Here is a 12474-nt window from a genome sequence, read left to right on the forward strand (position 1 = left end):
ACATACAGCTACACGGAAAACACCTTTTGAAATCATTTATGGACATAGATTGCCTACACCTATTACTTCATTGTCAAACAAAGTTAAAGCTGCTGATGATATTGTCAATATGCATGCTACTATTTTTGCTGAAGTCAAAGATATGATTGCAAAAGCCCAGCAATCATATACAAAACAAGCTAATAAGAAAAGAAAATTTATGAATTTCACAGTTGATGATTATGTTTGGTTACGCATTGAAAAGCGAAGATTACAAAGTGTTGAGAGACACCCTATTGTCAAATTAGCTCCTAGATTTTATGGACCTTTCAAAATCATTTACAAAATTAATGACAATGCCTTTAAATTAGAACTACCTCAACACTAGAAAGTTCACAATACTTTTCATATCAGTTTGTTGCGACCTTTCAAAGGCCAGTTACTTGTCCACCCTGTCTATGAAAATCCTCCTTTGTTAGAAGAAGAAACTGGAATTCTTGAACCTGAAACTATTTTAGACACTAACTATATGACCTTTAGAACTGGCCATAGATATTCTAAAAATTTAGTGAAATTTAAAAATCATCCTGTTGAAGAGGCCCAATGGATGCACGGTCGTGACCTAAGTGTTTACCCCTCACTGCTCACTCCACATTGAGCTAATAGCAATTGAGGACAATTGCTATCCCACCCCGGGGGTATGATGCCAGGAGGCATATTCCAAAGGTTGACGGGGACGCCTGTCCTTTTCGGGTATCACGTTAATTTAATGTGCAAGTGGGTGATTCCATAGCGAGCAATTTTGCAAAATACATATTTAAATTAATGAATGTTTATGAGTTTAGAGTGCACACTCATATTAGCTAGGACAGAGTTCCAACTTATTTAATTATTTTGTAGCTGAAGATTGCTAGGTATTCACTTTTGTTGGTTTAATTTTATTACTTTCTAATAATTGTGAATACTTTAGTTGATGTATAGAGTAGGCAATGGTGGCGTTGGGAAACACCGAGCGATGGCGTGTATTCAGATTACCTAGAAGAATTATTATTTTTTATGGGCGCGCATCTTATCACTAAAGGCGTGGCGTCAATATTTATTTAGGTGCGCTTATTTATTAAAGTGATTGATAAACATTTATTATTTTTGTATGCGCATAGGCTCTCGGTTTAATAGTTCATTATTAGACATTGTATTTAGGCACAACCGGATTTCTTAACACCCAAACGCTTTACTCTTTATTTGGGCAAAAGTAAACACAAAAGCCAAAAGAATGCTAATTGTAAATTAGGCTATTTTTAAGCTTGGAGATTAATAAATCTATAAATACATGCCTTGTGAAGCGCTTACACAAGGCATAGGGGGAGATTGCACCCAATTGGTCTTTTTACCTCATGTCGTGCAAGTCTATTCTCTTGAATTTTAAGCTTAAAGTAGAGTTTTTTATTCTTGGGGACCTTCTGGCACTCGCTACATATGCATACAGCATCCGATTTGCACACCATTTGGCCAAAGCATCTACCAAGAAGAGGCAAGTAGAAGCCTTAAGCAATAAACCCTATATAAAAAACCCTAAGGATAGTGGTCCTATCTTGAACTTGCTGCAACTTGTTTTCTCCCTAACTTTTTTATCAGAACTTAGAATTTGGTTGTCCAAGTACTAAATTTGATCGAAATAAACCTAGTCTACTAGCCAACATGGATAGAATCACAAAAATCATTCCAAAATAGTGGAAAATACCACTTTTCATAAAACATAGTGCTTTTGTTTAATTTTCAGGCTTGGACGCCTTATAGCACTCAAGATAACTCCTTGCATGTGTTTTTATCCATCCAAAGTTGTCATTAAGTTAATAGAACTCCTTCATGTATTTTTATCATTCAGACTATTTTGGAGACTAGTTCTAAATCTAGAAAAATCTATTCACATCTCGAGTAAGTGTCCCATAAGCATATATTTGGAATATTTATATAAATGCATTTTCCTTGGTTTCGTTCATTGAATGTGTAACCACACAACTTCCACCCCCTTCAAACTTGCACATCCTTCGGCATGTGCCATCTTTACTCTTTTTCATCTGTAGATTCAACTATAAGTTTAAGTTTCTCATTGTCTTTTACAAGCTTTGTATCTTCTTCTTCATCAACATCCTGCCCTATGACTTCAAGCTATGGGTCTTCATACTTCTCTAATTCTCTCCTCGTGAATATTTATTTATTTGCAAACTAGGATCCTCAACTTTGTATCATCTCACTTACATGTGACATTAACATCCAAATGTTAGCACCAGTACTTTCTATCCATTAAGATTAATCACTTCCTAGTCTATTAGGACCACCCTGCAGAAACTAATTCATAACTTTTGTTCTGTAACTTGGATCGCTGAGCTTTCTTTTGTAAAATCACAGTCCCACTTCCGATCTACAACTTCCATGAAGACATCAATATCAAAATTTGAAAGATTCTATCCCTAAAAATTTCTACATATCCTAACTCGAATGACACCCAAACTTGGTAGGCCTTTGTCTCAAGTATAAAAGCCTATCCTAGATGTGTCAGTCACCATAAACCTCTCCAATTTATAACATATTTCTCCACATCTATGGTGCACAATAAGACATGCCAATTTCAATGGAGATGCCAAGAGACTAGTAATCATCTAGGAGGGGGCAAATGTTAGGTCATTTTAATAATTTCCCAACAAATAGTTGCTAAACTTCAAAATATTAGAGAAGCTACCAAAGGCACCATGAGTATTAAGATTGTGATTTTCAAAAGTTATCAAAATTAGCAACTTCCAAAAATGGTAACCATTAAAAAGAATAAGTGATAGGTGACAATTGGAACTAGCAAGATAAGACTAATATGGAAAAAGTAACAAAATAAATATTGGAGATGTTTAAGTCTTGATATCTCTTTAAGTTACATCTCCATCTATCTTTTTAGTTTTGTAATTTAATTTTGGAGCTAGTTCTAAAATTTTTGAAAGAAATAGAGAATGTCTATTGTAAATTTTTTCTATATATTATTTTCATGTTTGCTTCGGTGATAAAATAAAGTCTCGAGCCTCCTTCACTTTATTTTATCGAGCCTCCTTCAAAGCACCGAAAGCTTTTTCGAGCCTAACAAAGCTCTCGCCTTTTTTGTATTTTTTAAATGTATTGTAACATTGGAGAGAGAGAGAGAGAGAGAGAGAGAGAGAGAGAGATGGGGGAGGGTCAAGAAGAAAAAGAAAGCATTTCCCTCCCCCCACACCATCTACCTACATGCGCACTTTCTCTCTCTCTCGTTCGCTCGCTCGCTCTCTGTCAAATCTCTCGCCCGCGCGCGTCTGCTCTCTCCCTCTTCCTCCCTCCCCCTCTCTCTGTGCCTCTCTGATTGTGAGATGCAGCCTTCCTTCCTCTCGAATGCAGAGTACTCCTTGCCTCTCTGACTGCGAGATCCAATCCGATGCAGAGTGCTCTCTTTCTTTATCCAAGATACTCAAGCAGGGGAATGCTACAGTGCCATGCCCCAATAGTGAAGAGGCAACGCAAATGAGGAGAAAGCAACAGTCGCTAGGCAAGCACAAGCAGCAGCACATCATGACAATCTCTCTCTCTCTCTCTCTCTCTCTCCAAGGTACGCAGGTACGGATGCAACAAATGGCGTGTCTCGATAGTGAAGAGGCAACATAGATGACAAAACACACACACTCACACACACTCTCTCTCTCTCTCCAACGTATGGAGGCAGGCAGATGCAATGGATGGTGTACCCCAATAGTGAAGAGGCAACAGGTGAAAGATTCCTCCAACATCACATCCAACCAGCAAAAATCATTATCAAACTAGATGGCAAATCCCGTCTTAAGTTTCAATCCGAGCGATTTGAAGTCCTGAATGGAGCTGCTGTTTCTCAGATTTTGGACTTCTATAACAAAGTCCTGACGAGGAATGTTTACCATTAAACCTTAAAAAGTCTACAAGTTTATTCTTATAGATATATACAATGCTTGTAGCAAAGCAATGTTGGTGCCCTCAAATCTTTTCTATGTTTTCTAATACTTTGATCTTCTTACATTTTTTCTTATTGAATTTTAGTTTTATAGTTTGCATATTAAGTCATATTAAGTTTTGGATATTATTGTGGGTGTGTGTGTGTGTGCACACGCTTTCTCTTAGTCTCTTTCTACCTTTCTTACTATATCTATATATTGTTGTCTCTCTCTTTACAGCTTATAAAGTGTGGCTTCATTTATATATAATGTGATGTGATTTCTATTAAATGATAGTGGTGAAAAACATTATTTAGATGTATCTTAAAAAGCAAAACGTTAAGTTCTCAATTGAATAATAGTGGTAAAAAGCATTATTGAGTTATAGCTTTAAAAGCAAAATGTAAGTTATTAGATAGATATTTAAAGATGCGGTTTAAAATATAAGTACATGAGATACACTTCATTGTTTTCTTAATGTGTATGTGAATATATACATGCTAAAGAGGCTTCTTGATGCTCATGTAAAGGGCATGACATTGCACATGTTTTTAAAAATAACATTTTTACTTCTTCATGCAAAGATCTTATTGTTACTAATATCAATGTGCGCCCTAGTCACTCACAAGCTCAATGGGGTAGTCAAATTGAGAGATTACCTACTCCCATGAGAGCTTAGCTATTTTCTTAACATTGCTCTTTTGTGAGTGGCTCTCACCTTAGCCCATTTTGCTAGATAGTTTATTGCCACAATGATCTACTTTGCTTGTGAGTACTCCACTTTCAATGGTGAAATAGTTTGTTTTAGCATCAATGAATTGCATGCTCATGAAGCGCACTGAAAAATCCATGCCAATGTAAGTTGTATAAACCTAGACAAAATTGAAATGCTCCATAAGTCTACATGCATTAAAACATCCTATAAGCTTTTTTTTTAAATAACTTGTGCATGCATTTGAAACTCTCATGGGCAAGCATTTAAAAATATTATGGGCAAGCTACAAAGGTCTAGTCTAGAAATCGAACATTTCAACTAGAGAAGGAAGGGATTGAAAGGTTGAAAATGCTCCCCCAAAAAGAAATCTTAGGTATATAATATGTACAACAAATAAATAGAGAGCTCATTCTCTTGTAGAAAAACTTGAGCGTTTGTGCTTCTCCCTTCTTCTCTTTTTCTTATTTTCATAGCCATATCTTTTGAGAGAGAGAGAGAACTTCGGAAAATCTTCCCTTTTCTTTGCTAATTGTGGGACTTAATCAAAGAGGAGGAGGCTATGCCATTTGAGGAGCTCATCCAATGATTATGAAACTAGCCCTTACTACCTTATTGGCCTTAACTATAGTGATAGAGGGAAAATAATGAGTCTACTCTACCATGCTCATCGATCAAATCCTTTATTCTTTCCTAGCTTAGTGGAGAGGAGGGAGTGCGCTAGTTTATTTGGAGCATAGAGTAGGAGCTAGCTAGGCAAGAGCTCGCTTGAGTCCAAGAGTAGAGCATTTGAAGAAACAAACATTTTGTTTGGTCACATTATTTGTTTAGAGTTGAACACATTCCCATGTAGTGACATTATACCATAAAACATTGTATGGATTGGTAAGTACAAATAAATCCCTCAGATCTATAGATTTATCCTCCTTGCAAACAATATAGCCATGCAATATATTGTTGTGAACCTCAAAAGCACATTTAGTAGGGTTGAAGCTATGGCCCAATTCACAAACAGCTCATCAGATAGAGTTCCAAATGTTGAAATTTGTTTTGAAGCAAAAGATAAATAAACTAAAGATACTTGCATAAGGTTAATAATCAAAGAATGCTTGTGCATTGAACAAGTTATAGAAAACTTGTTGGTACTTTCTTCAACCCATACTGTAGAATTGTGCAATTGAAGGCTCTTCATTTAGAAATAAAGCTAGTCTTTTCTTGATCTTCTAGTATCATCCATCCACGGTTGCAGTTGTTGAATCCATCTAGAACACTACATATCTCACGGTGAGCTACATTATCACACATGAAATTAGTAAATAAAAGAGGAAACGGGCTAGTGATTGTAGTTGCACTTTGTCTATACAGTTGCCACATTCATGAAGTTTCTAAATCTTTTTAGAAACTATCATAATAAGTGACAAACTAGGTGGATTTATCTAGTGGTTGAAACTTGGAGGTGCTGATCAAGTTTCGCTATCATAGACTCAATGTAGTTGGGGTTCATTATGTATCTCTACTAGTGGATCAAGACCATGTCAATCCTTTGTAAAGCTGATACGATGTTCATGAGAGTTGTAAGCGGCTTTCTTCATGTGTGCACAAGGCCATGCGAATACATCACAAAAGGATGGAAGTAGTTATACCAATCTTTATCCACACTGATTGGCACACTTTGGGGCTCCCTTGTACTCCTTGGATTTAGGATAGTGAGGCCAATAAGGATGCATCCGTGTAAAGAAAACCCAAAAGAGTAGCACTTCGAGTCGATGATATGTGGGGCTTGGATTTGATCTTCACCATCATTGAATGGATGAGATATCTAAATGATTGTATGTGGACTATTTTCTTACTAGTTCCCAAGTGAAGTCTATTTCTTTAACTCTAGAACATTGTGATTTTTTGAATATTTACATGCGAAATTTTTTCTCCCACTCATGTGAGGTTGAGTGAGAGGCCTCTCGCTGCCTAGTTACGAATTTGCAAAATAGACTATGATAGAGCAAAGAAGCTCACATTTGGTGACAATCTACGAGGCTCCAACATGGCTGCCCTACATTGACCAAATCATTTCCCCTTCATTTGTGAAGGATGCTTCATGAGCATCGTCCAGCATAATCTCTTTTGCCGTCCAATGGGGTGGACAAGCTGGAAATATATGGCCGTGCCTATGGGATGGGCAATCGAAATTCAAAACGTCCAAATGAAATCCAAAAAGTAGTACTTCTTCTTCTCCTTCTTCTCTCTCTCTCTCTCTCGCCACGTAAAATAGTTCCTCTCTCTCTCTCTCTCTCTCTCTCTCTCTCCACGGTGTTTCAAGCTTTGCTTCCGTTTCACGGAATAAGAGAGGCAAATTTTCTTTTCGTGGCAAAATTGGTGCCTGTTTTTGACGTCCCAAGGGCGCGAAGCAAGGATTTGGATGGGAGATGATAAACCGGCTGTTGCGTCTTCATCTTCATCTTCAGCAGCTATGGGATCGCGGTTAGCTTCTTCCGCAGAGAGAGAGCTCCTCGTCCCCGTGCTGCAGGACCCCGAGGATCCCGTCAAGTCGAGCGCTTCCTCCGCCTCTGGCCATTATTCCGGCCGAGAGGTTCGTTGCTCTTCTCACCGAATCACTTTAACAAATTTTTGGTTTGTATTGTCTGATTCATAGCACGTTCGATCTCTGTTCAACGACTCCACGGCATTTTGATTTTTCTCTTACATCTTGCCTCATGGAGGAACAAATTTCGCTCAATTAGTCCAGTTCAATCGACATTGTGCCATACCTTTATGTCTTAAATGTAAAACCAGCTGGAACATCGTAAATGCAAGTTCATGAATAGTTGTTGTTGTAGTACAGTATGGGAAATAGAGGCGATAAAACAGTACGATTTGTCCGCACAGTTGAAAATCATGCAACGTATTAGAATATCAAGGTCCATGGATATCAGCTCTGAAGCATATGAAAGAGAGAGACGGAGTAGAATGGTATGTTAATAATTAAGTCATTGACATAACAGATCGAAGTTGTTTTAACTTCCTTTCCCTTCAAATCTCTGTGTATAATTAGTAAGTATTAGATTTGGTTATGGTGGACTTGGCAGATTTTAGTCGCTTCTCTCTGCTCAATCGATAGCAGCACCTAAGAATGCAGCAAGATTTCAGATATTGAAACAATCACTAATCGCCTAGGGGCAGTACGGATTTAGCGGATACTAGCACTTCATTTACCAGCCTATAGGATGCACAAGTACTAGATGCAGACTAGATTCCTGGAAAATTTTGGCCCCCGAAAGTGAAGTCAAACTGCTGGATAGTTTGCAAGTTAGGTTTTCCTTCTTAAAAACAACCGAGTGTCCATGCAAACCTCTGGGTGTCTAGTAACCTTTGCTGGTTTTGTGATTATCAAGCAAGTTTATACGCGGCCTCACAATCATAACCTGAGCTGATGTGGGAGTTCTATGCTGCCATTTGTAGCTAGTCTGAAGGTATTATTTCTGCTAGACAAGGCTACAAGGCTGTCCCGAGCTTCGTTTTTCAGGGAGATGCAGGATTGTTGCCATTTGAATACATTGTCTTCATTAGTTTAAACTTGGACTTTCTTTTCCCTCAGATTTGTTTAGGTGAGTTGTTTTACAACTTTTGCCAGTGGTTTGCGGATTTGAGGTGTTCTTTGTGGTAAATGTGGGCTCGGTGTTGCATAACATTTCTAGAGAAGGATTCTAGGAACTTATTCTATTCTCCCCATTTGCATTGATGGGGAATTGTAGTATATTGTGCTAATAGATAAAGGAACATATTATTCTACTTTGAGTCACAATGGTTTGGCATTGCAATCTTGTGTTTTGCTTTTGCATTGTCTCATTTTGACGTGGTATGTTTTGGTTGAGTATCGGGATCGTTTTTCGTTGTAACTTGTTTTACTATGTTTTGGTTAATGTTGAATTATGTAAGGTTTTTCCATTTTCGTGTTTTTCCTAGGTACCTTTTGTATATGGCTAATCCTTATGGATTTGCTTCATTATTGTTTGTGTTGGCCACATACATGTGTTTTGGTTGCTATATGAATTCTTGATTTTGTTTAAGAGCAATCTTGGTATGGCTTGTGTAAGTAGCATGTGTTGAAGCTAATGTATTATTTGTGTCACCCAAAGAATGAATGATTGTGGTGCGTAAATTAGATGCTTGTATGCTCGCGTAGTGAATGCCGCAAGGTCCCCAAGAACAAAGAACTCTACAAAAGCTTCATAAAGGCAAAAAGAGATTTTGCACAACAAGAGACAAGAATATCAATTGGGTGCAATCTCTCCCATGCCTTGTATGAGCGTTTCACAAGGTATGTATTTATAAATTTATTAATCTTCAAGCTAAAAAATAGCCCAATTTACAATTAGCATGCTTTTGGCTTTTGTGTTTACTTTTGTTCAAATAAAGAGTAAAGCGTTTGGGCGTTAAAAAATCGGGTTGTGTCCAAATACAATGTTTAATAATAAAATATTAAATCGAGCATCTATGCATATATAAAAATAATAAATATTTGTCAAGCGCTTTAATAAATAAGTATGCCTAAATAAATATTGATGCCACGTCTTTAGTGATAAGACAGATGTCCATAAAAAATAATAATTCTTTTAGGTAATTTGAATACATGTCATCGCTCAGTGTTTTCTACGCCACCGCTGTTTACTCTACACATCATTTGAAGCATTCACAATTGTTAGAATAATAAGATAAAATCCACAAAAGTAAATACCTAGCAATCTTTAGCTAAAATAATTAAATAGATTAAAACTTTGTCCTAATCTTAATTTAATTTGAGTGCACTCTAATCTCATAAACGTCCATTAATTTAATATTTATTTTGTAGAATCATCCACTGTGAAATTATCCATGCGCACATTAAATTAATTTGACGCTCGAAAAGGACAGGCGTCCTCGTCATCTTCTCGCGCAAGAAATTCACTTTGTGTACAAGCCCCGATAAATAAATATAGTTTTACAGAATCCATCGAAAACCCTCACGGAATCTAGCGTGGAATAAAAACATCACAGAATGCACCGTGGAATATGTCTCTTGGCATCATATCCCCGGGGGTGGGATAGTAATTGTCCTCAATTGCTATTATCTCAATGTAGAGTGAGCAGTGAGGGAACACTTAAGTCGCGGGCGTATATTCATTGGGCTTCTTCAACAAGATGATTTTTAAACTTAATCAAATATCTAGAATATCTACGGTCAGTTCTAGTGGTCATAAAATCTATGTCTAGAATAGTTTCAGGTTCAAGGATTTAGGTTTCTTTTCCTAACAGAGGATTTTCATAGACACGGTAAACAGGTAATTGACCTCTAAAAGGTAGTAACAAACTGATATGAAAAATATTATGTATCTTTCAGTATTGGGGTAAATCTAATTTAAATGCATTGTCATCGATCTTGTGAATTATTTTGAAAGGTTCATAAAATCTAGGTGCTAACTTAACAATAGGGTGTTTCTTAATATTTTGCAATCTTATCTTTTCAATGCTTAATCAAATATAATCATTAACATTGAATCTCATGGCTTTTCTTTTCTTATTAGCTTGTTTAGTGTATGATTGTTGGGCTTTCGTAATCATGTTTTTAACTTGAGCAAAAATAATAGCACGCGTATTAGCAATATCATCAGTAGCTTTAACTTTGTTCGACAATGATGTAACAAGTGTAGGTAATCTATGCTTATAAATGATTTTAAAAGGTGCTTTTTGTGTAGCTGTGTGTGGTGTATTATTATATGCAAATTAAAGTAGATGCAAGTGTGTATTCCATGTTTGTGGTTTTGAAATTGTGTATAGATGCAAAAGATTTAAAATTGTATTGTTAGTAGCTTCTGTTTGTTCATTGGTTTCAGGATAAAATACAGATGTGAAATCAATCTTAGTATTTAAATTAGCAAACCATGGTTAGTGAAAACAGTCTTAAAAAATAATTGTGTAGCTTGAGATATAATTAATGTTTTTTTGCATGATAGGAAATATACTTATTTGCTAAATTAATCTACTATAGTCCAAATCATATCATGATTAGCTTATGTATTAGACAAACTAGTTATAAAATCCATTGAAATTTGTTTCTATGGATGTTTAGGAATTGGTAAAGGCATTAATAAATCATATTGCTTATCATGGTGTCGTTTGATTCTTTGATATATTAAACACTTAAAAACAAAGTTAGAAACATCAAATTTCATTTGTGGCCAGTAAAAATCTTTAACCAATGTTCTTAAAGTGGAAATAATACCTCTATGACCTTGATATGAATGACAATGAATTTCGTACAACACAAATGATCTAAATTGAACAGTGATACGGAATCTTTTATCATAAAACGTAAATCCATCCGAATAAGACAAAAAATCAATTGAAATCCAGTTATTAGCAATCACTTTGTTCCAATTAGCTTGAAAATTGGGGCCATGGTTATAGGTATCCTTTATAGGAATAAGAGAATCAAAAGATAGAATTGAAATATTATGGATACTTGGTCTTCTACTCAATGCATCGACAACAATATTTTTTTTTCTGGGTTGATATTGAATAAGTGCATGAAAACTTTGAATGAAAGAAGTTCATTTAATATGATAGTCAGAAATTTGTGGTTGACTAAGGAGATGTTTGATACTTTGTTGGTTAGTTTTGATCATAAATTCGGATTCCATTAAATAATGTTTTCATTGACGTAAGGCTTGAACTACAACTAATAATTCTTTATTATAGGTGGAATACTTTTGCTCAAAGGGTTTAAGTTTGCAACTAGAATAAGCCATGGGATGTGAATCTTGTATGAGGACAGCTCTTATTTTTGATCCGTTAGCATTACTGATTATTAGAAAGAATGATCGATTAAAGTTAGATTATTGCAAAACAGATACATGTGTTAAAGCATGTTTCAATAAATTAAAAGACTTTTGTTGATTGTCAGACCAATGATATACAACATCTTTCTTTAACAATTTCATCAAAGACAATGTAAGGAATGAAAAATTTTTCACAAATTTTTAATAAAAGCTGGTAAGACCGAAAAAAAAACGTAACTCATGTATATTTTTAGGAATTGGCAAATTCAAAATTGCCTCTATTTTTTTAGGTTCAATACGAATACCATCGGAAGAAACAATGTGACTTAAGTATTCAATTTGGGTTTGGAAAAAATTCACTCTTGTCAGGGTTAGCATATAATTGATTCTCTTTCAATAATTTAAAAATCAAAGATAAAAGTTCACAATGCTCATTCTTATTTTTATTGAAAATCAATATATCATAAAAAAAACAATAACATAATTTTGATACTTAAAAAATATACGATTCATTATATTATTAAATGTAGTTGGTGCATTGGTCAAACCAAAAGGCGTAACAAAAAATTCATAATGATCAAATTGAGTTCTAAATGCAATCTTGAAAATGTCAGGTATATCCAATCGTACTTGATGATATCCAAATTTGAGATCTATCTTTGCTAAAAATAGTGGCTCCTTGTAGTTTATCCATGAGGTCGTCTATCCTAGGGATCGGATATCTATTCTTAACAGTGATCTTGTTCAGGATACGATAGTCAATGCACATTCTATAGGTATTATTTTTCTTTTTAACTAATAGAACATGTGCACCAAAAGAAGAACTACTGGGCCTAATGAGTGCTCGGTTCAACAGTTCTTCAATTTGTGCTAGGATTTTTTTTTGTTCAATCTGATTGTGTCTATAAGGTGCTTTACATGGTGGTTGAGAATCTGGGATTAAGTTTATTTTATGGTCTTCGGGACATGTTGGTGGTAAACTAGGAGCTAAATC

General features: G+C 35.6%; 1 protein-coding gene across 1 annotated transcript in view; it reads left to right on the forward strand.

The window, feature by feature from the left end:
* Positions 1–6908: 6908 nt before the first annotated feature.
* Positions 6909–12474, forward strand: part of LOC148024682 (protein CONTINUOUS VASCULAR RING 1-like) — a 95892-nt gene continuing 90326 nt past the window's right edge. The window contains exon 1 of the mRNA XM_087694331.1: positions 6909–7255. Coding sequence (XP_087550457.1) covers positions 7085–7255 — 171 coding nt within the window. The 5' untranslated portion in view covers positions 6909–7084. The remainder of the gene's footprint in view (positions 7256–12474) is intronic.

This window comes from Lygodium microphyllum, chromosome 15 (assembly GCF_053477565.2).
Source record: "Lygodium microphyllum isolate KBCC chromosome 15, Lygodium_microphyllum_v1.1.10, whole genome shotgun sequence".
In the NCBI taxonomy this organism is placed as follows: domain Eukaryota; kingdom Viridiplantae; phylum Streptophyta; class Polypodiopsida; order Schizaeales; family Lygodiaceae; genus Lygodium; species Lygodium microphyllum.